Source organism: Phocoena sinus, chromosome 6 (assembly GCF_008692025.1).
Source record: "Phocoena sinus isolate mPhoSin1 chromosome 6, mPhoSin1.pri, whole genome shotgun sequence".
NCBI lineage: Eukaryota > Metazoa > Chordata > Mammalia > Artiodactyla > Phocoenidae > Phocoena > Phocoena sinus.
The window spans coordinates 89,861,142-89,887,485 of NC_045768.1; the positions used below are offsets into that span (position 1 = coordinate 89,861,142).

The following is a 26,344-nucleotide window of genomic DNA, read 5'->3' on the forward strand; positions in this document are numbered from 1 at the left end:
AGGCACTTCAGTTCAACTGTGCAGTAATTCCCCCAGCCAAATGGCCTGGCCACCCAGACACCTGCCCATCCCTAGGACAAAGAGCACCCAGATTGGAGCAAATTCATTTCCAAAGAAACACTGGGATCTTTCTAGCCCCAGGGCCATTCCAAGCAAATACTGTGGATGTTTCCCATCACTCTTAGAACAGAATTCAGAGTGTAGGCCACCCAGCCTCCACCTCACTCGACACTGCACTGGCTTCCCCCCTTCCTCCACCCCGCACTCATCCAGCTCTCTCCCCACTCCGTCACAGCTTGAATCCTGCCTCTCAGGAAGCAATCCCTCCTCCAGACCAACTTGTCTGGTGTCTGCCTCGCATACTCACCACTTGGGTTATCTGTTCATTTGTCTACTCACTTCTTTGCAGGCCTCCATCAGCACGCCATGTCTGCGCTGCCTGCCACTATGCTCAACGGTAGATGGCAAGTGCTCAGGTGTTGCTTGGCTAAATGAATGGATGATTTCTTTCCCTTAAGACCATCCCGAGAGCACAGTGCAGATCCAGGAGTCCCAATTTCAGTCCAAACCAAAGGTAAACCAAATCCTGACTTACTGCCCCTACTTAGTTTCTGAACTAGGAGGGCAATTCTCTGTCCTATGCGCGGCCTCAAACACATAACTTATTCAAACAGAATCCTCACCCTGAAATCATGAACACTACCCTTCTTAGCATCCCGCCACAAGTAAGGGATGCCCATAATCAGATCCTGCTCTGCCTGGCTTATGATCCTGAAGCCTCTGGTACTAGCTCCCTATCCCCTTTGCCTTCCCTCCTCCCTCTCAATTTTAACACACCTATCTCTTATTTGTTACAATAAATGGAAAAACAGATTTAAGGAAATAAAAACATTGCTAAGCCGCATAACTTGGTACAGGCTTAGCAATCTTTCAATTCCAGATTGTGGATGTGCTCTGCCTTTTCTTACCACATTTCACACCACAAGAGGGTGAGATGCCCATGCCATCCCCACATATGGAGTTCACCTTCCAGAGGCTCCTCCAGAAAAACATAGTAAAAATGCCCTGAGTTGGGGGTACAGACAGTTAAGTGCTACAGAGCTCAGAGATAGGAGAAATGACTAAAATTGAGGAGAAGCTCCAGGGAAGGCAACACTGATCAGAACCTTTGGGAACAGGGCAGAGTTGAGTATGCACAAGAAAAGGGAGGGGCTCTCATGCAATCTTATCCACTCAAGTTCAACTCATATCCTAACAGGGCAGCTTGCCAAATTAAGCAGGCAACTTACATTATCTCCGCACCCCTACCCGAAGGAACAGGATCACCACTGGACCTCCCCAGACCAGGGCCTCTCCTGGCTCACAACGCTCATCACCTGCACAGGACTTCAAGCCACAAACAGTGGCTCTGTGTCTTATTTCTACCTGTGTTTCAGAGTCTAGAAAGAATGCTTCTTACTAAAATGAACCTGCCTATAGATATCTTGGTCTTGCTGACATGAGTCAATTATTAAAAGAAAACTCACAGTTCCTTAGTGAGTGAAAGGGCTCCTGAGACATCTATCAGCTGTTCTCAAACTTCTCTGTGCTGAAGAGTCACATGGTCTCATTTACACTTGCAGATTTCTAAGCCCCAACAAAGCAATTCTCATTCAGTAGGTCTTAAATATATTATCTTTCTAGAAGGTTAATTTAAAAGTCTGAATGTTAAATTACAACTTTTTCCTTCATTTTAGAATTTTAGGATTGCACATACAACAAGTAAATATTTATGCATTTTATGCTTCTGTTTCACAACAGCACACATCCCTGGCTGGCAGCAAACTCCTCAGTAACTGCCACCCAAGGTCAGCAGACTTAATGCCCATTTTACAGATGGAGAGAAAGAGGACAAAAGAGGAAGAATCTCTGGCTTCAGGTGACACACCCATAGAATTTGCAGGAAGACTGGAAACTGTGTCTCAGATTTTCATACAGCAGAAACTGACAGAGCAATAACTGCCCATGGGCATTTACTGAGAATCAGAGTTCAAAACGAGGAAAAAGAGATGCAGATGTAAAGAAAAGAACGACTCTTCCTTTCCTTTCTTCTTTCTTTTTTTGAAATCAGGTTTCTTAGAAACATAAGATTATGTAAGGGGAGGAGGAGGACTGTGAATTTTAAGACCTTCTCGATCAGATTCTAACAAATTTAAGTATTTGAAAATGCATTTATTCAGGGACACACATTGTTTAAAATACTCCTTCTACGGGGAGAATTCCAACCTGGGTCTGGCAGCTTTCCATGGTTTTGGTTGGGTGAACAGTGTTATTTCAAGAACAGTCCTATGAGCTGCTGAGTTGGGGTTCAAGTTGCTGAATTCAGGAGGAAAGGAAATTCTGATTCCCCCTCAATCCAGGAGGCAAGAGACTGAAAGCCACAGGAGTCTAACTTAAAATGCTTTCTGGGGGTGGGACTAGGGGAATCACAGCCCAAAACAGAGTAAGGGTCAGGCAGAACTTGACCAGATAACTTAACCATGTTTGGTGGTCACACAAACTAATTTTCCTAAAATTTCACCCAAAAAGAGCGGGGGGGGGGTTGGGGACACCAAGGCTTTGGGCTGGCATAGTACAGATTTTCAACCTTGGAAGCCTCGAGGAAACATCCAACCTTTTCTTTCGGTCTGAGGAGTCTTGGTCCAAGCACAGAGTAACTGTCACCTACCTATAACAAACGGCATGTTTGAGCACAACCATCGGTGCCGTGGGCTGGCCAGCCAGAAGGTGGCTTCCCTGGGGACTACAAGCTACTTAAGAAGCTGCTACACTTCTGGGAAGCACCAACTACTCCATACACCACTCACTTTGCAGCTCCTCCACTGCCTTCATCATTGTCTGAAGATGATGACGTAGAAGAACCAGGAAAGTACGCTGAGTCCACGTGATTGGGACTGCCGCTTGGAGCTGGGTTGATCGGGGAGGACCGTTCATACAGTGGGGTATGCTTTCCTTCATGAGGAATGTTACTGTAGTTCTGCTCAGTCAGATTCTTTCCGCTGGTTTCCAAGGTGAGAGCCGGCTCAGCGAGGCTGTATGGGTGTGGACCCTGGCCCGGAGCACCTGGGCTGGGCACCTGGGGGGCCTGAAACAGAGGGTATAGATCACACATGCATACACACTGCCTGCATGGCCCGGAACACATAAGCATAATCCGGCCTTGGCTAAGTTTTAATTCAACAAACACTGTGAAGCAGGTGCTTCACATATCCTGAGTTTAAGAAATTATTTTAGCATTCATTAAGATTTGATACATATGCAGCTTTCAAGGCAGCTGTCCCACACCAAGGCTGGGCAAACCAGCTGAGGAAGGAAAGGAAAGGCCTTACCACAGGCTTTGCTTGCAGAGAGGTCTGTGGAATGTTGAGCATCTGGGGGGGGACATACGGTGGCACTATCCCAGGCATTCCAAACGGATTTGGTCTGGCTGTTTCATCAATACGGAAAGAAAACAATAAAACAACTGTGAGCAGGAGGACATTCCCCAGGACACAGCGGTGGCTAGCACACATCTCCACCTGTCTTGCACCTCCTCAGGTGCCAGCACACCACTGGCCCCACTTCCCAGAAACCTTCAGAGATTCATGTTTAACATTAAAAATACTTAATCTTATGATGACCAATTTTATACACTGGGGCTAGAATTCTAACTTTCAAGAGTTTTCAGTTAATGTCTGATGGTCTCTTTGCTTTTGTCCATTTCTTTGAATGCCTGGCTTGTCTCTGTCTTTAACTTAACAGGTGTTCTTATTCTCTCTCTGCTCACTGCTGACAAAGCTGGAAGCCCTGTAGTACTCTAAGCACTAAAGGAACAAAAGAAGGACACAGCACTTCCCCTTCCATACGTGAAACAATGGAATTTTTCTATTTAAACTAAAATTAGGTTCGTAGCTACTAGCACACTTTTAAATACAAAAAGTGAAGTGTGGTAGTCACTGCCTATACTTTTGGTTTGTTTTCATTGTTAAGGAAACCATGATCAGGTTATACATGCATTATACATACACTGCGGGGTCAGTAAAACTTGGGATTTTGTGCTCCCTTAGAAAATGACTTTATAAAACCTGTTCTGATGTATGCTGGCATTTGTCCTTCATTATCCTCGTGCTAACTTGTAACAGTGAAACACGGAATGGAAGCCACGTAGAGAAGCGGCCCCAAACACAACGTCAGGCAGGAGTGGGTCCCATGTCAGCTTAAAGACATGACATAAAGCAATCAACTCAGCCCAAGGTTCAGAAACCTCCATATCCACAACACTCAGTCTCCTTGCGGGTCTGAGGAGAGGTGGGGGTCAGCACAAGCAAGGCCAGCACGGCAATGCCCCCAGCATGCGGTGATGGGGGATGAGTGTGGCCTTCATGTCAAAGACACTTCAAAATATCATGATTTACTAATGTGATAAAAATGAGGAGACTCTTCAGGGCTTTGTTCACTTGCTGAACAGTTAGGTATGGCGTGCCTGAGAGGACAGGCTGTGAGGGCCAGCCCAGGGCTACTACAAGACCTGGGGGTGTCATCAGGACTCAGACTGCAGGAGACACAGAGAAAATATACCCAGTGAGAACACACAACAGACCCTACTGGTGCCCCCACGGCCACACCGTCTCTTCCTTAGGTTTCTTTTAAAAACAGAACAAAACCAAGCCTAGAGCTACCTCAACGCGAACGTCATTTATCAGGAAGAGTGCTTTTCTAACTTCAAAACCTGAGGGACATCAGGTGAGAAACACACAACCCATAAACCACTACCAACTTGTCAAGAAAAATAAACACACATTTAATTTAACTAAAAAAAATAATAAAGTGCCCCAAACCCTCCCTCTCATTCTCTGAAAGGAAACTCCCACTGATTCCTAACCTGAGGCTCCCTGAGCCAATCCAGTCCTGGGCCGCAAGGACACTGGGAGCACTGAGGCTTGGGCCGTTGCTCACTTCTTACTACCCCACAAGACTCATGAGCCTCAGAAGCCATGATCTGTTGGAAGATCCCATCTCAAGCGCCTGGTGCTCAAGTTGGAAATACCATAGCTCGCATGAACAGAAAGCTTGGCCGAGCTTCCACTTTCCACTGAACAGAGATGGCTGTGGGACAAATAGCTGGGAATGGTGATGCTGGCACATGTGCATGTGGGGCTGGTGTCCCATCTACACACTTGTCCACACGCTCACATACACACAAATGTTCACCACACAGACACACGTGCACATTTGCCTGCACTCACACACACAAGGAGACATTCCTGATCAAACAGTAAGTCCATGAGTTATGAACCTCTGAGTGTGAGATACGTGATGCCGTAACTGAAAGTCCCTTCTCAGGTGATTCTGAATTTTAGCCAGATTTTGCGTGAAAGAGTATTATGAAATCCACTTAAGCTCTAATGCTGTAACTTAAATCACTGTAAAAAGTCTAGCATACAATCCCTTGTAGCTGACCTGCCATACTTAACTTCAGAGTAATAAGAATGAGAGACTGGACTCTTCAATTATGCAGCATCATCCAAGTGAAGATGAACATTTATGTTTCACTCTTTTTTTGGCCATTATATGCTACAAAATTCCTGAAAGCACAAACTTTCCTTAAAAAAAAAAACACAAGAAAAAACAAAAAGAAAGAAACCCCCCAAAACAAAAACGCACACAAAGCTATAACTTAAAAGCAAAGATTTCCAAGGAAAGAACATTTCCTAAAATCATATTTCAATCACTGACCTCAAATAAACCTTTGAGAACCCACAGGACTAGTTACTATTCTATCATAACCTAGTCTATTAAGTGAATTAATTTGTCTACATTTCTCTGATGGCTGCAGAAATGCCTAATAAGCGAGGGCCTGCCTCTGCATACTGCATGCCTTCTTATAAATCAGTTCTTGTTCTCAGTGCCCTCGTGCAGCTAAGCAGAGTCATTGTCTGTCTTCTGTGTGACAAGGACATCTTTCTGAGAATTGACACCAGTTCAGAGTGGAGATTAACACCACCAGTTTCTCATTCTCTTCCTTTCACAAATACTTACTAAGAGAGGTAGGCCTTTGTTAGAAAAGTATGCAGAATGAAGACAGACGAAAGGGAAAGAAGTATTTAATTAGTATTTGAAAAATATTTTCATAATTAAAAAATATTTAAATATTAAAGACTTTGAGAATAAGAGAAAGAAAGCATGCATTGCAGCCCTTACGGCTGTGCTTAGTTAGCTGTGAACTCTCACAGATAAGACACTCTGTGCAGTATCCACTCCCTTGAATTACTTACTGTGCCTGTATGAAGCTAACCAGCTTTTCTCTAAATTAAAATAAGATTAAAAGAAGGAATGGTGTTAACCAAAAAACTCTACTGAGAACTAGTCACCCCTACCCCTACCTAACAAATATTCATCTATCACTGGGCATGTTACTGTGAAGATGTTACATTAAACAAACAATAGCAACAAAGTAATATTTTTTTAATTCTATAATTTAGATGGGTGCTGATGCATGATTTAAGTGTTACACAAAAAGCATAGCTTTGAAAATTTAAAGAATAAATAAACCAATATATTCCCTACCACCAACACTAGTTTTCAATGCTTGCAAAAAAAACAAAGCAAAATTTTCAAACTATGTTAACCATGTTGACATATTTACTCAATACCAATATTCTACAGAACTTAAGGTACAAAGTTATATGGAGAATTTTACGTAATTTGTTTTCATCCTCTCCCAAATGAATAGCTTCCGAAGGCAAGCTAGTGTGGGGGACAGCGGGAACCAACAGGACACTGGTGTGGCCTATGAAGCCTGGTAGGCTGCGCATAGCCAAGGAGGCATGGGGGCTTTTGGGAAGGAGGAGACAGAAATCATCCCAGCTCTTAGAGGACTGAACCTTGTCAGTTTCTAGTGAGTACCAACTCCCAAGAGCTCAGAGCTGGGGCAGCTGATGCCTACCTGGAGCCACAGTACTGGCAAGGCCCCACAGGAAGAGTTAGAGGCCACTGTCCAGGAGAGAAGCCCTCACAATGGAAGGCTAAGTGTAGGGCAAATTAAAGTCAGATCATGAATAAAGCAAGTAGGCACCTGAAAGAATTATGAGCAATGAAAAAACTTAACCTAGGGAAGCACATTTCAGGTTAATACATCAATAAATAAGACCTTTCTGAGAACTAGAGCTGTTCAACAATGACAAGGGCTGCTTTGACTGCTTGACGGTTGGTGTAGGAATATACCACGGTCAGGAGGTATCCTGGTGCTTACACAGCATCCCTGGCTATCCAAATCTCTTCTGTCCTTGAGTTTGGATAGCACATGTGGACCTCAAAGGATACAGTATTATTCAAATCCACGTGACACCTGAGTCTAGAAGAGCAAGAGTCTGAATAGTGAGAAACTTATCCCAAATTTTATCCAAACCTATTAAATTCCTGAGTTCACTTAATCAGGTTTGAATCGTAGGCGTTAAGTAGCAAAAGAAAAGAACTCTTAAATTTCATTCAGCCACCTACATGGTTTTATAAGTCTATGATAAATCAAGACAAAGCAGTTTCTGTCCATCTGTGAATTCTAAAAAGCACAACCTAAAAGAAAAGTCTAAAGGCCTTTATTTGGAAGTCACTGATAAACTGAACTAGCAGTCCCCTTCTGTCACTGAATACTGAGAAGCCACCAACAGACCTGATGACAAACTGTGCCCATCTCAGGAAGACACACCTTGCAGTCTTTTAAACCAGACAGCAACTGAAAGGAGATGTATTTTCAGTTCTTCTAAAATGACCAATTTTCAGGTTTTTTAAAAAAATGACCTTTCAAAAACCCTTAAGACCAGACAACCTATAGCACTGCATACCACATCAACTGAAATAAACTGACTAAAAACTGAATGAAAGGTCACAGGAACAGACTGAGAGAATCCACTGATCTACCTAGGAATCAAGGAGAAAGAATAAGTGGACTTCCTATTTAACATGATAGCATCTTAGCTTCTCTTTGGCAGCATCTATTCTGTCAGACCCATGGGGGCTTGACATCAATGCCATTTGCATTAGCTTTAAAAAGATAAAAATTGAAAAAGATGAACATGCACACATCTCAAAAACAGCAAGTACAGAATGACAGGTACAATACAGCGTTTAATTAAAAATCAAAACACTATGACTTATTATTCCATATATGAGGTAAGGAACTATAAAAACCATTAGAGGGGGACAGACATGACTTTTAGAAAAGCCTAATGTAGGGCTTCCCCAGTGGCGCAGTGGTTGAGAGTCCGCCTGCCGATGCAGGGGACATGGGTTCGTGCCCCGGTCCGGGAAGAGCCCGCATGCTGTGGAGCGGCTGGGCCCGTAAGCCATGGCCGCTGAGCCTGCGCGTCCGGAGCCTGTGCTCCGCAATGGGAGAGGCCACAACAGTGAGAGGCCCACGTACTGCGAAAAAAAAAAAAAAAAAAGCCTGATGTATTTCTTTAAGACATTTGTTAAACCTGTTTAGTGGGGTACCCTAATGCTCATGATACTATCCTTTGTATTTTTCAGTTACATTTAAAGCTTTCCATAATAAGAAAATTTAAGCAAAAACCTTGGAAAGAGTGGGTTTAGTAATCAAAACTATAAGAATGAATATTATATAACTTGCCAAATTTCAAAAACTTATTAGTAGAGTAGAGCAACAGTATAATATCATATACTTGGTGACAAAAATTTTTTAAAGTGATCATTATAACAGTAGAAAAACTAAAAATATGCTAGTGATGACTACAGAACATGGTTAAGTAGATTACAGCACATCCCCACTGTGGAACATTAGACAAGCTTTAAAAATACTAAGGCAAAAAAAAAAAAAAATACTAAGGCAAACCTTTGTGAAGTTACAGGGAAGCTCCAAAGGCACACTGTTGGGTGGGAACAGGGCAAGTTGCCTTATAGTATGTACGGTGAGGCCCATTATGGGTCCTGCGGCCTGGCTACAGCCATGACTTGCAGCAGGAGGCCTGTGCCACCCCTGCATAGTGAGCCTGGGTGCATGGACGATGGCAGGTGGATGAGGTCCTGAGGGCCATGTCACCTGGCGTAGGGTAGCAGTGACGCTGAGGAGTTCAACAGTTCGAGCAACAGGAGCAGCGCGGGCAGCGTTCTGATCTCTCTCACTTCTGCTCCCCAGACACGTGTACATGCCATCGCCCTCTATTCTGGGCAGGTCACACTATGGACTCTGCATGACCTCTGTGTCCCACAGTGGACCCGAATGAGTGACCTTGGGTCCTGGAGACCTAACAGCCTCTTCTCATCAGCTGAGGAAGCCCAGCAGGTGCCACATCCTTCTTCACAGACTGTGTCTTCATGTTCAGGGGGGACATTTCCTGACCAGCCCCTCTCATGCTGGGAGTGTGTGTTGTTGGGGAGGTAGAGATGTATTTTCAAAAAGACTTGTCAACACAACCTAGAAGCCCAGCAACAATCAATAGAACAGTTTGGTGAGCACTGTGCAGACTGTGTAGCCTCAGGAACCCGCCTTCTCAAGACACCAGAAAGTGATGCCTTCCAGTAAAGCCATGGCTCAGAATGAGGGCCCACTGACTGGTCCTTGCTTCTCCCTTACACTTGAAGATGCACCTTTCTGAGCCCTGGTCCCAAGAGCTGTGGTCCAGGAGCACCAACTACGGAGTCTAATTGTTCCTGTTAAGACAGTAGGCATTTATGTTCTCTTGTAGATGGGTCACCAGCGGTTGGCACTGAAGTTTGCCATCTGGCATTCTGTGAATCAGGATCCTCTGACCCAGTCAGGTAGAACGTGGCCAGCCTTGGGGGCCTGTCAGGACACAGGCTGATGCAGGCCCCTGACCTGGGCAAGCCCGTCCAGATAAAACACCCATGGGGCCTCTCTGCCAGCACCTAGGAAGTTTCTATAGCCAGAGGTCCTTTCTTTGTGGTCACTATGTAGAATTTGTTCTTTGCTTTAGCGGTGACAGCTCCTATTTCAATATGGTTCTCTTTGCACAATTCTCTATTATTTGTTCACGCTGGCCTGCTGCTCTGAGGGCTCCCTTGGTCCCCACCAGACCCCTACACCTCTGTGCTCCAAGGGACCGGGGGTCACTATTACCTCCAACCTTCCTTCTCCCTTCATAGCCCCCTCTCAGCTTTCATCATCCACCTAAAAGTTTAAGCATGTTCAAAGTTCCCTCCCATTTCAAGCCCCACGCTTTACGGAAGCAACTGGAGGTGGATTTGGAGGACTGGTGCTGGCCACCTACCCCACCCTCTTCCATATTTTACAGCACAGAAGAAGCCGCAAAGCTAAAAAACTATTTTTCCTAGGATCCCTTGCACCTCGTTGAGGATCATGCAGGCACCCGCACCTGCACGGGGTCTGGGAGCTGTGAGTGCCACAAAAGTCTCCCCCTCACCTCTTCTGACAATTGTTCTTGCCACGACTCCTATTCTGGCTGCTGCACTGCTCTCCCTGTGCCCCCAGCTCCACCTCCTTTCCCTGATCTGAGGTACACCATCTCAAGACCTCCATACAGAGGGCCCGCCACAGAAAACCTCCCCAGGGCATCCGACCTACTTCCGCTGCTCCAATTAGTACTCAGGGTACACACACAATAAAGAAAAGCAAGGGGACCATTAATACAAAATTCAGGGTGCCGGAGTACAGGGGAACATGACCAGGAAGAGACAGGGAGAGGGCTCTGATACTAGTAATATTCCACTGATGTTTGTTTTATTTACTGTACAAATATACTGTGTGTATGATAGTTTCAAAATAATTTACTGTACAAATATACTGTGTGTATGACAGTTTCAAAATAATTTAAGTTTTTACAATGAAAAAAGTCTTTCAGTGAGCTTACGTGGTCCAAAGTGTAAGTCTAAAAATCTAAGGCCATGCATGGCCCGACAAGCATCACCTGACCATTCCTTCCCTTGCTTTCCTGTGCTGCAACCACATTCTTCTGTTTCTTCTACATCCTGTCCTCTCACCTCAGGACCTTTACACATTCTGTCTCCTCTGCACATATACTTCCTCTCTATTGTCGTCTTGCTAAATTCCTACTCTACACTCAAACCTCATCTAAACATTAATTTAATTGAGCAGAACTAAACACTGGTTTAATCAAGTACTGTTTTAACCGGGTTGGTCTTCTGTGACCTTCCTGTTCACATTCCTGTATGATTCCTCGTCTCAGTCACCAACAAGGGCAAGGATGACATCTGTCTTGTCTACCACCCCGTCCAACACTCAGCATAGTGCCTGGCAGGAAGTGAATACATCGAAGGCTCATTTACGTTTTTCAAAAAATTAATAGACTATTTTTTGAGCAGTTCGGCTTTACAGAAAACATAAGCAGAAAGTATACACCTTGCATTAGTGTGCTACATTTGTTACAACTGATGATCCAATATTGATGCCTTACTATTAACTAAAGTCTATAGTTCACAGTAGGATTCCCTCTTGGTGTTGTGTATTCTATAGGTTTGGACAAACTTACAAGGACATAAATCCAGCATTATAGTATCATAAGGAATATTTTCACTGCTCTAAAAATCCCATGCTTTGCCTATTTATTCCTCTCTCACCCTCAAACCCTGGAACCCCTGATCATCTTAATGTCTCCGTAGTTTTGCCTTTTCCAGCATGTCATATAGTTGGAACCATACAGTATGTAGCATTTTCAGATTGGCTTCTTTCACTTAGTAATGTACATTAAAGGTTTCTCCATGGGTTTTCATGGCTTAATAGCCAATTTCTTTTCAGCACTGAATAATATTCCATTGTCTGGATGTAGCAGTTTATTTATTCATTCACCTGGTGAAGGATATCTTGGTTACTTCCATGTTTTGGCAATAATGAGTAAAGCTACTATAAACATCCATGTGCAGGTTTCTGTGTGAACATAAGTATTCAACTCCTTTGGGTAAATACGAAGGAGCAGGATTACTGGATCTTGTGGTAAGAGTATGTTTGGTTTTGTAAGAAACTGCTGACCTGTCTTCAGAGTGGCTGTAACATTTTGTATTCCCACCAGCAAGAAATGAGAATTTCTGTGTTCCACATCCTCACCAGCATTTGGTGGTGACAGTGTTCCGGATCTTAAGCTATTCTAGTAGGTGTGCAGCGAGAGCTCATCTATTTTTCACTGAGGAAGGCCAAGAGGACACAGTGCATGCTTCTTCAGACTAACAAGGCCTCTGTTTTATTTGCACAGCTTTCCACAAATACACCAGGATTAGTTCACGCCTACAGAGTCCACGTTCACAGACCTGAGGCGGGCCTCTAACATCTGTTATTTGTTATTTTTAAATTCTGCCAATGATTTTGGAGCACAGCTAAGGTTTAAGAACTACTTGTTCAACCAGGAAGCCAAATATTGCTGACAACTCAATTCTGACATATCTTACATTTAGACTGCAGATTCTCTGGAGATGGTGGACATTAAGTGCTATGATGGAAAGGAAAAAATTATAATCATATCTAGATCCCCCATTCCCAACACAGTGTTTCTGATACAGTAAATGCTTGAAAAATAATATTAATCTCACCTGTAACATTTAAAAAATCTATCTAGCAGATAATTCAGCAATAGACATATATACAGATAGGTATTATATATTAAATATCCATAATCTATAATATGTTATATAATATAGACAATTTCTGGGAGTTCATAGTACAAAAACAGCATGGGCTGGAAAAAATTCTTTTTCCACACTGAAAAAGACCACGCACTATGCAGACCAGGCCTCCCAGCAACGGGACAGGGAGCATGTGCACTTCCTTTGTAAATTCCACACCATCCAATAACAGTATGGAGATCTGAGGTTTTTTCTCAATGCTGCAGAGAACCACAAACTCAGAAGGAAAAGCATGGAAGACATAGCAGTCACCCCCCAACGCCAGTCCACATGGGGTCTGGCCAGGAAGGTTTTTCTTTTGAAAATACAGAACCCTGAGGCTAATTAGGCTTCTGAAAACTGTTCTGTGGTACAACCTAAAATTCCAGCCAGATTTAGAAACCTCTGGGTAGAGTCAACTCTCCCCATTTTTCTGTAAGATTTCTTCAAAACTCTACACATATTCCAGTTTCTAAAATGATTAATACAGACAGGGTCTAATGAATAAGGAAGTTATTTTCCAATATTGGTTCTTCAAAATTCTGAATGCGTTTTCCTGTAGAATAATATAATGAACTATGGTTGGAAAAGACCACTTATGACCTACCTATTACTTATAAGAATATTTTTGTGGAAAATATGTCTTAGGTTCTCACTTGGGATGCCAAGAAAGTATTTCCCCAACTCAGTGTTGCCTCTTCTACGCTCTTGATTTCCGTTTCAGTCATCACTCTCCATTTAGTGGGTCCCTAACAGCACATATAGATGAAATCAATGAGCACTTTCTCCAGATACTTTTATTTCTTTATACTTATCAGAAAAAAACCCAATAAAAGTGATTTTTACATTAATCTGTTTCTGCTGGCTCCAAATTATGTATATCTAACCTGAAATAAACCTTCTTTTTCAATCTTGCCTCAACCTCTCTCAATTTCATCCCAATATTCCAGGCCATACACTGAACTCTACACTGCCCCAAACTTCCTGCCCTGTTGTAATTCTGTGACTGTGCTTTGTTAAGTCCCTTGCTGTACAATTCAGATTACCGCAACAGTCAGAAGCAATGCGAAATGCTTTATAGAAGGATTTGTAGGTAGTTATCACCTACATTAACCTGCTTGAAAACATCACCCTGAATACCCCAAATTCTTTACCAATTACACCACTGTTGTCCATAAACCACTGAGTGAAAGTGAATTCTAAGAGTATTGACTTCATTTATAAAATACTTACCTCATAATGTCCTTTGATGATTTAATAAGAACATGAAAGCACTTTATAGAACAGTAAATATTTTTAAGAAGTTCAAACTTAAACCTAATTTAAAACTCACCTTCCTCTTCAGAGCATCTTCCAAACTGTTATCAGCTCAGATAAATGCCAAATGTTAAGTCAAGTGTCTTTCTCTATCCTTTCCCTCTCCACATTTTCCTTCTCTTTAAATGTTCTAGTCCCAGGTATACTATAATGAATGTTCAAAGTACAATTGTCGTATGAGGACTAGAATGTCACTACAGACAATCTCAGGAACGTGACTTCTTTCATTATATGAAATAAGCACAACTGAAACAACGGTTGGCAATATGATTTCTCACAGCTTTACTGCTCTGGAGCCTAAGAAAGGCAATCTCACTCAGGAAGGAGGTTGGTATTTAGGGTTAGTGCTTTACAACCTCCCATGAGATATTCACTATCAAGCAGCCTTCAGGCAAACAGTTTATAATTGTTTTTTATTCCCCAATTTCAAATCTCTGAGTGAAATTTGATATTTTGCCAAAGAAGGCAACAAGAGGAGACACAAATCCACTGCATTTATGAAGGCACTTATAGATCCAGAGTGTCTTCTATGTCCTTGGTGCTCTCTGCAAGAGGACACCTCACAGACAGAGATTTCAGCATCACCGTCATCTGCTAGCCTTGGTCCTCATGGCTGCCTGCTCTTCTCCTCCACTCTCATAAGTTTTCTCTTGCTCTTCAACACTTTCAGGAATTACCACTGAGTCTGCCCAGGAAGTTCTGCTATACTTATTTGTATAACTATAGAAATCTCAATTCAAAAGAATAAACCAACAAGATTACTGGGTGAATATTTAAATCTCTTTGGTTATTGCATGATCAGCATCTATCACAGAGGCTTTGAGTTACTTACCTAAGTAATGTGGTGGGTGAAATGCCATAGGCTTACTAGTCGCTGAATAATATCCAATTGCTCTCTTAAATCGAATAACTTTGTCATCTGTTCTAGACTGAAATAAACGCAGGAAAACCTTTGTAAATCAGTATGCCACTGGTCATGTGTATTAATATATTTTTATAATTCAGCACATGTATAATAATCTTCAGCCTTTCAAGCTAAATGAGAGTTCAGAAATGACATTAAAATCGTCAAGGAAAATCAACAGATTATCATTAAAGAAACAAATCGAACATTCATTCTCTTAGAGCAATGTACTTATCAGAGTCTGACATGGCAGTCAGGAGACCTGAGTTCTGGGATGCAGTCCTCCAACTTTTCCTTGGCCAGGTCTCTGGTGCTACCCAGAAAGGTTTTACTTTTCATCTCCAGCAAGTGGGGGAGCAGTTTTAGTTCTTCAGAGAGCAAACAGGAAGTCACACAAACTTCACCTCTTCTACTAACCCTGACCCCCCTCACATCCTTACTTTCCAAAAAAGGAAGAAGAAATCCCTGATCATCACCTGAAGGGATGGACAAATCAGAGGTCCACAATTCCATTTGATTCATCTGTCTTCTTAGCAGAAATCCCATTAAATTATGATGGCAAATCTAGGAGCAGCAGAGACCTTACCATTCATCTACTTCAATCCCTCCTCTGTGCAGGCCGGAGGGGAGGCTGGAGGAGCTAGGTGAGGTGCCAGCCCTCCTGGCTGGCAGAGGCCTGACAGCTGGGCAAGCACTCCTGGACACGGCTGGTGTGTGCCTCTCAAACCCCTTCCAAACCCAGCACACACCATAGCACAAAGCGCTACCCAGAAGCTTGTATTTGTACCTGAGAATGCTGGAAAACATCTTTAGCTATGGCATCCAAGTCCGAGGTATCCTGGATGTTGCGAACGTAGTCAGCCACAGCCTTGATCACCACATCACACGGTGGCAAGACCAGCTGGTGGGCCCGGACCTAAGAAGACAAGCACACATGTCAATACACTAATTCTAAACACAGGCCCAGAAACTCCAGGTGATGTTTCCCTTCTAAGGGCCTGATTATTATCAATTTGTGATTTCTTGGCCCCAAGACTTCGGTGGTCTGAGAATCAAGCCCTGGATCTCCCTTTCAGTTGTTGAATATAACTCAGCTGCTTCAACCTGGCTAGGTAAAAGAGCGTCTGACAGCCTTCCATTACTTCTGGGATGTCTGCAACCTGCTCATGTGAGCACAGCACAGAGAAGCCCTGGGCCACAGATGCTTCCTTTCTTTCAACACCAGGCACCAGGAGGCTGTGCTGGATGAATGTAGCCCCAAGCACCTGAGACCACTGCAAAAAGCCAAGGTAAGCTCTGAAAGGGAGGACAACGGTATCCCTGACTGCTGAGGGACATGTCTGGTGAAAGACACATGGAATAAAGTGTAGGAATATTTTCTATCCAAGAACAGTTGATACCAGGAAAAGGTAAGTAAGCAAATTTTTTTTAAAAAGGTTTGTTTTGGACTTTTTCATGAAAACTAAAAGAAAAAAGATACCTTAATTTAACAAAGTTAAGGTATGCCCATGTTCTTAGAAACAAAGATGAATCAGGTACTAACTCTGTTTATAAAACGTTTTTAATTGAACGACAGTATGAAATGACATTTTATTTCCTATTTAGTCACAAAGATCATAAAGATAAAAAAGATGGCAAAAACATCTAAAGGCTTTGTGTTTCCAGAGCTGTGCACTCCTGCCCACCACACCCATGAATGTGGTACGTTACATGGCAGGAGGGGGTAGGTTGGCTGTCTGCTAACTTCAGGCCAAGCCTGTTACCCTGGATTATTCAGATGGGCCCAATGTCATCACAGGACCCTCTCATGTAGAAAGGAAGGCAGAGGAGCAGGTTTCACACATGAGGTACAGCAGGACTCCATCGGCCATTGCCAGCTTTGATGATGGAGGAAGGGCCACGAGCCATGGAATGCAGCACCTACAGATGCTGGAAAAGGCAGGAAACTCTCCCTGGAGCCTCCAGAAGAAACATTCTCCCTGGCCCTGCTGATACCTTGATTTTAGCCCAGTGAGACCCACTTTGGTTGTGACCTCTAGAACTGTAAGATATTATTTGCTGTTTTAAGACACCAAACATAAATAAATAAAAAAGGAAAAAAGGAAAGAAAAAACAAAAAATATTAAGAAATAGAATGGAAGAACTTCTGGAAAAATAGATATTTATACTATTAGGGTATCATCACGCAAAGTTTCAGATGCACATGAGTATATTCAATTCTCTTTAGAAAAGCAATGGGTTTTTTCGGCTGTGCCGCACAGCATGCGGGATCTTAGTTCCCCGACCAGGGATCAAACCCGCGCCCCCTGAAGTGGAAGCACAGAAACTTAACCACTGGACCACCAGGGAAGTCCCAAGCAATGGTTTTCTTCTGAAATAATGTTTTCTATGTTTGAAAATGTTAGCTGCTCTGTCTCCTAGGGAAGCATTTATCTCCTTGCTCTGGTCAGTGTTTGGTGAAGGTAAATCCCATCACAATGAACTCCAGGGAACTAGTAAAACGTCTGAGGCTGCAGACCACAAGCACATTCCTAGAAACCCAATTCCCCCTCTGCAGAATGAAAAACTACTGACACACACACGCCCCATGAAGAAGAGGTCCCTGGAACAGTGCGTTCCAGCCAGTCTGGGAGAAATGGAAGTTCTGTCCACTCCCTGACTTTTGGGGTGTTTAATAGTCCCACAGCCATGACAGGGAGGAGGGCCAGCTGGTGGCAGCCCCAGGAATGAGGAGTCAGGACAGAAACCCTGAGCAGTCATACCATCGACATTTCCCCCCTGGTGAGCACATTCCACAGAGAAGGGGACAGCCTTGCCTGAGGAGAGTCTGCAATGGCCAGTGGCCTCCAGGCCCTTGGACAACCCCCTCTCTGGGCCTCGACTTTCTGTCTCTAACTACAGTTTGAGACTAGTTGCCCAAAGAATGCCCCCTGGCAGTCTGAAAGCCTAGGGTTACCTCATTATGTTGCATACAGTATGGAAAGGCCGGCCACTGCAGAAGGAGTTTATATATAGAACAAATGACGAATAACGGGGTTAGAACAGAATTTACTGGGTACACAGGTGTCCAAAATATGAAAAGGGCTTTCCTCCAGCAGTTGGGAGCTAATGCGGTAGTGCAGGCAGCCTCTCCCAGCGTGTGCACCCTGACACCGGGACACCACAGACGACTGGGCAGCCGCATACTGTCCCATCCCACCTCAAGTGAAGATGACAGAGTCTGTCACTTTGGTTCCTGTGGATATCCTCGTCTTCACTACCCCCACTCCCCACAACACTAAGGCTCTAAAATCCTTGAAGTGAGCAGATCCTATAATTAGAGGGCCCCTAAATCCTTCTGAGAGGCTAATGACCACCACCCTGAAACTGCATCCTTTATAATTTCCCATGGCCCGGACTCCTCCCTCACGCCCCACCACCCCTCGTTCCCCCAGCTTCATTCCTAATCCAGCCTTCCAAATCCAACTCAGGGTGAGCACCCACATCTTCCTCTGAGACTGTTGGTGCTACTGCTCCCAAGCTACATCTTGGCTGCTCTTTAAATGCAAGTGATTATAAAAACAAAGTTTCACATAATATCATTGCTGAACCTGATCCACTTCACTGCCATTTGGAAAAGAGCAAAGTGAAAGGATTACAAATCTTGGCAATTTTCAGGAAGAAAGCTAGAAACCTGATCTGATCGACATTCACTTGTGGGTAAGGTATCATTCTAGAAAATAAGAATATGGAGCTGCTCCCCAGGGTCTTGACTTCAAGATGCTCACATTCTTATTGGAGAAAAAATGCTGACCAGACTCCAACAGGGCCCTCAGAGGACACCCTGGAGGACTCAGGGCCCAGCGGAGGAGGGAGAAAGGCTTCTGCATCCTCTGTGGTTCTCAGAGTGCAGGCCCTGAGATCCAACCCAGTGCCGTCTTGCAGCCCCCAGACCAACGAAAAGAGTTGTGTGAGGGGGCTCTGGCGGTTTGTTGTAGGAAGCCCTCCAACCACTGAATCACTGAACACATCCTGAGGACTAGTATCTTCTAAAGGAGTCAAGAGTAAGGAAAACATTTAAACACCACAACCGTCATGGCTATGCCTTGAGATTCTTGAAAAGTTATGACGTGTATCCATATCTTGTATACATTTGCCTGAATATAGCTGTGAAAAGGATGCTAAAATGCAATTAATCACAAACAATGCTAAATGTGAGCTCTGCTGGGGGAAACTGTTATGCAGATATACCGAAGGATTTAATGGATTTGAATTTAAAGTATTTAAAGTATTAAGTGTCAACAAAGAAAAATTCCATCACTGTTTTATGAGCAAGGGTCACCCGTAGGCTCACAGGGAAAGGAGGGCAGGCCTGGGCTCCCTCCTGCAGGAGTGTCTGCATCCAGCTGGGGCTGTACTGTCCTGTGATTTGAGTTCTTCTAGACTATATGCCACACACTGCTCTCAGCATGCATCACTTCATTTAATCCGCAAAACAATGCTGTGAGGTGTACTCTTAAATGTACTCCCCATTTGACAGAGGAGTTCATTCAGGCACCCATATGAGCCAACGAGGTGAGTAGCTGGGCCACCGCCTGACCTGCAGACTGCACACCTGGCCACCACACTCTGGTCTAGTCGTCTCTAAATTATGCCTCTTTTAGCATTAAATGTCCTTTTCTATGATATGATGGTAGACGGCGAGTTCCTTTTTCCTCTAACATTCTTATTTAGAATAATTAAAAGTTGGTGACACAACAGTAGCCCTCCCAACTTTTGTTTTCCCCAACAGATCCGTGAAACCCAAACCCCTGTTGTCGATGAAAGGAGCTACAGAAAGATTTTCAAAAGGAGAGGTATGAAATCAGGCCTGAGTTCCAGACACATGGAGGATGGGCATGAAGGCAGAGGAACAAAGGAGGGAACATTAGCAGCTCCTGTGTAAACCTAAGTAACGATAACACAGGTGGTCGAGAAGGATAGGATCAGCAAGTTGGGAAAGGTCAGATGTAGAGAGTCAGATGCAGAGAGAAGAATCAAAGATAATTCTCAATTTCTAACCTGATGACTGCAGGGACAGTGGTATCACTAGCGGGAAACAAAATACAGGACGATAAACCTATTTAGAGAAGGTGATGACATTTCTAAGTTAGAAACATCGAATTTGGTGCACAGGTGCAGTGCCCAAGTGGAGATGACTTGGTGGACAGTGGAATACACCCTGCGGTTCAGGGAAGGGGTCTCGTGGGAGAAGTACACTGGAGAGTCATCAACATAGTAGTTGAAACCTTAAGGGCAGATGAGATGTGCCAGAAAGAAAGTGTGAGGATCACAGCAAGGTACAGAGATGGATCCTAGGGAATGCACATGCAACCAGAGGAAGCCAGCTCACACGAGAGACAAGGAAAGGATGTGGAAATAAGGAATACAGAACAAAGCTGGGGTCTGGGAATCAAGGCAGGAATTTCCCAGAGCGGTGAGGAGAGCAGGATGACTGACAGTGTCAAGTGCTCCAGAGAGGCTGAAAATCATTTGACAAAGCATTTGTCAGAGCCACAGCCTTGGACAAAGACCCAACTGTGTCCACCAGAAATCGGCGGGGAGGGGCGCAAGGGGGCGGTGAGGGTGGATTAAGCTGTTGGGGACATTATGGAAGGCTGCCTTCGGGAGATTTGAGGATGAAAAAGAGAGTTAGGAGAAGATGGGAGACTAGACCACATTTACAAACTGAGGGCCAACGACCAAAAGAGGGGGGCGTCTACACAGGAGCAAGGAGTTGATTGGACGAAGTAACGCAGGGCTCCCTGGATGTGTTCAGTGACAACAGCTCAAGAATGTCAGGATAGTCTAGTCTCAGGAAGTAAAATGGGCCTGGATGAAGAAGAATGAAAACAGGGGAACGAGAAGCTGAGGACTCTCACCATCCTCAGATAAAGGACCTCTCTGTAAGAGAAAGCGTGAAACTGAAGAGAGGTCTGAAGAGATGATGAATGTTGAAGATAAATATTAAGGAGAATAAAAGGATTAACTGCTGACACTGATAGTTTGGTTGAAGTTGGAGACCATAATTTTAAAAATCAGTTTTACTGAGATATTTTACTTAAAGTAAAATTCATCAATTTTAAGTACATAATTCACTGAGCTCTGATAAATGCATACACTAGTGTAGCCACCGCCATAATTATGAAGTGTAACGTTTCTATCACCTCAAATAGTTCCCTGTGCCCCTTCCCATCATAGCCCTAGGCAACCACTAACCTGCTTTCTATCACCATACTTTTGCCTTTTCCAGGGTTTTACATAAAAGCAATCATATATATTTCTTTGGTGTTTGACATTTCACTTAAGATAATGCTTTTAGGATTCAAACATATTATAAGAAAGCAGTTGGTTCCTTTCACTGCTATCAGCATGTCATTGTATGACTGTCCCACAATTTATTCATCCATTCACCAGCTGACTACTGCTTGGTGTGTTTGAGACTACAATGGATAAAGCTGCCAGGACACTCAGGTTCAATTATTTTTGTGAACATAGGATTTCATTTCTCGTGAGTAAATGCCTAGCAGCAGGATTGCTGGGTTATATGGTAGGTATATGTTTAACTTTGTAAGAAACTACCAGACTGTTTTCAAAGTGACCATTCTGGATTCTGCTTCCCAACAGCCACATCTCAGAGCTATGGGTGCTGACACGCACTGACACTTGGCATCACCTGTCTCCTTCATTTGGCCCATGCCAGTGGTTAGGTAGTGTGGCTCACGATGGCTTTAATTTGCATTCTCTAATTCCATGGAGCATCTCTTTGTGTGCTTACCGAATATTCTGTAAAACGTCTGTTCAAAATTTCACACATCTTTTTTTGTTGTTGCGTTGTGTATCTTCTTATTGTGTTGTTCTTTACACATTCTGGATACAAGTCCTTTACCAGAGACAATATTCTGCAAATAGCTCCTCTCCCACTGTTGTTGCCTGCTTTTCATTTTCTTAACTAAGAAATCTTTGACTAACTCAAGGTCATAAAGATCCTCCCTTATATTTTCTTCTAGAATAATTTTTATATTCTTTTAATTTTTGCATATGGATATCCAGCTATTGTAAAAACTAACCCTTCCCCATTTAGTTACTTAGGGACTTCTGGTGAAAATAATTAAATATATATATGGGTCTATTTCTGGACTCTGTTCTGCTCCACTGATCTGTTCAACTACCCTTATGTCAGTACCACACTGAGTTGATTATTATAGCTTTAAAGTGAGTCTAATACTAAGTCCTTTCACTTTGTTCTTCCTTTTCAACATCTCTGATGCTATTCTAGGTCCTTTGCAATTCCACATGAATTTTAAAATCAGTTTTTCAATTTCTACTTAAAAAAAAGCTCGCTTGTATTTTGATTGGGATGCAGTAAATCTACATAACAACAGAGTCTTTTGAGCCATAAACACACACATTTCTTCATTTATTTAGATCTTTTTAAAATTAGAGCATAAGTTTGCAGTGGCATCCATTAGCTGTGTGGTTCTCAAATCTTCTCTAGATAGTACCTATCTAGGGTGGAGGGGTCTGCTGGGCAGGTGAGATGGAAGAAGGAGCAAGAGAAGGGTGATGTTGGTACAACCAGTTCAAGATGACCCACCAAGAGGTCCAGGCCAGCTAGGGAAGAAAGAAACAGTGAACAAATAAATGGGCAGAAGGCCCCAGGACGGGCAAAAGAGCCAAGTGTCAGCTTATGAGAATACTAAAGATAGAAGCAGTGGAGACAAAAGGAAGAAGGGATATTAAAGTGTACAATAGGAAATGGAGCTCTTCTGGGAGAAGACCCAGTATATGACTCTGGGCCTAGAAGGCTGCAGTAGAGTAGACACTATTTTACTGGAGACAATATGCAGCCAAGTTGTCTGTGGGTAATCTCCAGGACGCTGACCTTGCCTGAGTCTCAGAAGAGTTATCAAAGGACACCCTTATGAAAGTAAAATGACAACCCACAGAATGGGAGAAAGTGTTTGCAAATTATGTATCTGATAAGAGACTTGTATACAGAATATATTTTTTAAAAACTCTTACAGCTCATTAATAAAAAATTTAAAATGGACAAAAGATATGAATAGACATTTATCCAAAAAAGGTAAACAAATGGACAGTGAGCACAGGAAAAGGTGCTCAACATCATTAGTCATCAGAGAAATGCAAATCAAAACCACATCACACCCACTGCAACAGCTAAAAATAAAACAACAGACAATAACAAGTGTTGACAAGGTTGTGGAAAAGTCAGAAACCTCACACATAGCTGGTAAGAGTATAAACAGTATAGCTACTGTGGAAACCAGTCTGGTAGTTCCTCAAAATGTTAGGCATAGAATTAGCATATGACCAGCAATTCCAGTCCTAGGTATACACCTGAGAGAAATGAAAACATGTCTACACAAACACTTGTACTTGAATATTCACAGCAGCATCACAAAGCCAAAATGTGGCTGAACAACCTGAATGTCCACTGACTGATGAATGGATTAAACATGGTAGGTATACCCACACGACAGACTATTATTTGGCCATAAAAAGAAAAAACGAAGTGCTGATATATGCTACAGTGTGGATGAACCTTGAAAAAACATTATGCTCAATGAAAGAAGCCAGACACAAGAGGTCATATAATTCCACTTATATGAAATGTCCAGAAGAGGCAAATCCATAGAGGAAAAAGTAGATTAGTGGTTGCCAGAGGATAGAGGAGGGGGAGAAATGGGGAATGACGGTTAACAGATAAGATACTGGGTTTCTTTTTGAGGTGATGAAAATATTTTAAAATTAGACAGTGATGATGGTTGCACAAACTCTGTGAAAGCTAAAAACCACTGAATTGTATACTTTAAAGTAGATTTTATGATATGTCATTATATCTCAATAAAACTGTTATAAAAAGAAAATTTAAAAAACACTCTAACCAAGAATGGCAATTTGGAAGTAAACTACCAGCAAACCCCCATTCTGTCACATGTCGTTCTGGACCCAGACTGCGCTAGTCTCAAGAAAAGTGACATCTCCAGTTGAGCCGCCTAGGAGTGCTCAGAGCAGACAGACCACTGGCAAGGTGAGGGGTGTATATGTGCGCACCCAAGACACAGGGTTGGGAAACTGCCAAAAGAGCCACATTTCCAAGAGAAAGTGATCTGTTCCAGTCAGAGCGATGGAGAAGGCCTACTTATAAACAAGGCGGAGATTCTGGACCCACAGGGGAGGAAATATGCTTGACAGTGTCTGTACACATTTTTGAAACTGAGAATATGCCACTTATTTAACATAAAACTAGAAGATTCCAGGTCATGAGAAGAAACAGAGAAAGCAAAAATACCCTCGTAAGCTTCTTTTTGTTTCATTGACCCTATCACTCACCACCCCAGGAATCAGAAGTCGGGCACTATAAACACTCTATCTTTCAGATTGCATTTGGACCACGAATCTCCCCTCCTCTGGCTAGGTCATGCATTTCAGCTCACTCGGAAGAATTCCACCCGCAGGCCCAGGGCAGGCCCAGTCCCTCAACAGGAAGGAGCTAAACTGAAAGCAATCCTGTAACACCTAGGGAACACAAACCCTTCCCATGACTCTGTCCCTCCTTCCCAGCAAACTGACCTGTGATCCACCCACAATCTGTAAAACAGAGACAGAAAAGCTATTCTTGAGTCCCAGTGATTTCAGCAGATTCCTCAGAATGCCAAGCTTTCCATCTTCACTTTACTTATTTAATATTTATTTATTTTTGATGTAGACCATTTTTAAAGTCTTTATTGAATTTGTTACAATATTGCTTCTGTTTTATGTTTTGGTTTTTTGGCCCTGAGGCATGCGGGATCTTAGCTCCCTCACCAGGGATTGAACCCGCACCCCCTGCATTGGAAGGCAAAGTCTCAACCACTGGACCGCCAGGGAAGTCCCCCATCTTCACTTTAAAACCAAATGGGGACAGGGAAGGAAGCTCTGATGGGAAGATATAAACAAGCAAAAATCTTTTGAGTTCAGTCTTTTATTTTCCATTTAAGGATATCCACATATAAATTTTAAATGAGCAAAGAATAAGACTTCTTACTAAAAGCAAGTTTCCACGACCTAAAAGCTTAAAGCCCAGTACCATGAATCTGTGCACTGAAATTCCAGACTGTTAAGAATGTGCAGCTCACTGAATGCATGATGATGATGACATTATAATAATAATATTAGCAGGATGGGGCTTCCCTGGTGGCGCAGTGGTTGAGAATCTGCCTGCCAATGCAGGGAACACGGGTTCGAGTCCTGGTCTGGGAAGACCCCACATGCAGCTGAGCAACTAGGCCCGTGAGCCACAACTACTGAGCCTGCGATGAAGAGTGGCCCCCGCTCCCACAGAAAGGAAGACCCAACACAGCCAAAAAATATATATATATATATATACATAAATAAAAAAAGATGGTGGGGGTGGGAGGGAGGGAGATGCAAGAGAGAAGAGATATGGGAACATATGTATATGTATAACTGATTCACTTTGTTATGAAGCAGAAACTAACACACCATTGTAAAGCAATTATACCCCAATAAAGATGTTAAAAATAATAATAATAATAATAATATTAGCAGGATGTACATTTAAAAACAATTCTGGAGTACCAAATATCAATCTGTTAAAAGTGGTTCTCTTCCAGGAGTGCAATTATAAATAGCTCTCACTTCCACAATGCATAATGGTTGAATTTTTCAACCTTCCAGGCCCCTAACGTTATTTTCTCTAGAGCCCGAAAAGTCTTTAGATTTTAGGAAGTACTTCTTAGCTCTTATGAAACTACAGGATGACTTTTTGAGAAAGGAATATATTGAGTTAACTTCAATTAACACTAACATGCAAGCAGGAATTCCTTCTTTGGAAGGTCTTAAGTGCCCAAACTGCCACCTCTTGCAATGCCTTAAAACAGCGGTCCCCAACCTTTTCGGCATCAGGGACCGGTTTCCTGGAAGACAGTTTTTCCACGGACGGGGAGGGGGGATGATTTCAGGATGATTCAAGTGCATTGCTGTTACTGTGCACTTTATTTCTGTTATTATTACATTTATATAATGAAATAATTATACAACTCACCATAATGCAGAATCAGTGGGAGCCCTGAGCTTGTTTTCCTGCAAATAAGGAGCACACAACCTAGATCCCTAGCATGCGCAGTTCACAGTAGGGTTCGCGCTCCTATGAGAATCTAATGCCGCAGCGGACCTGATATGACGAGGAGCTGAGGCGGTAATGTGAGTGATGGGGAGCGGCTGTAAATACAGTTGAAGCTTCACTCGCTCACCCGCCGCTCATCTCCTGCTGTGTGGCCCGGTTCCTAACAGGCCACAGACCGGTCTGTGGCCCGGGGACTGGGGACCCCTGCCTTAAACGGTGGAACTCAGAATCATTGAAGCCCATCTTTCTATTCATGCACAATTTATACTCAACTTTCCTTCAAAAAGGATCCCAGAAAGTCTGATCATCAATCTCACTCTAGTAAGCTT

General features: G+C 43.1%; 1 protein-coding gene across 3 annotated transcripts in view; it reads right to left on the reverse strand.

Annotated features, from left to right (window-relative positions):
* FAM120A (family with sequence similarity 120A) overlaps nt 1-26,344 on the reverse strand; it is a 105,452-nt gene that overhangs the window by 49,566 nt on the left and 29,542 nt on the right. For all 3 annotated transcript variants that reach the window (XM_032636109.1, XM_032636108.1, XM_032636110.1), the window contains exons 4-7: nt 15,633-15,761; nt 14,774-14,870; nt 3,369-3,466; nt 2,847-3,124 (exon numbers count right to left, since the gene is read on the reverse strand). In XM_032636109.1, the coding sequence (XP_032492000.1) occupies nt 2,847-3,124; nt 3,369-3,466; nt 14,774-14,870; nt 15,633-15,761 (602 nt within the window). The remainder of the gene's footprint in view (nt 1-2,846; nt 3,125-3,368; nt 3,467-14,773; nt 14,871-15,632; nt 15,762-26,344) is intronic.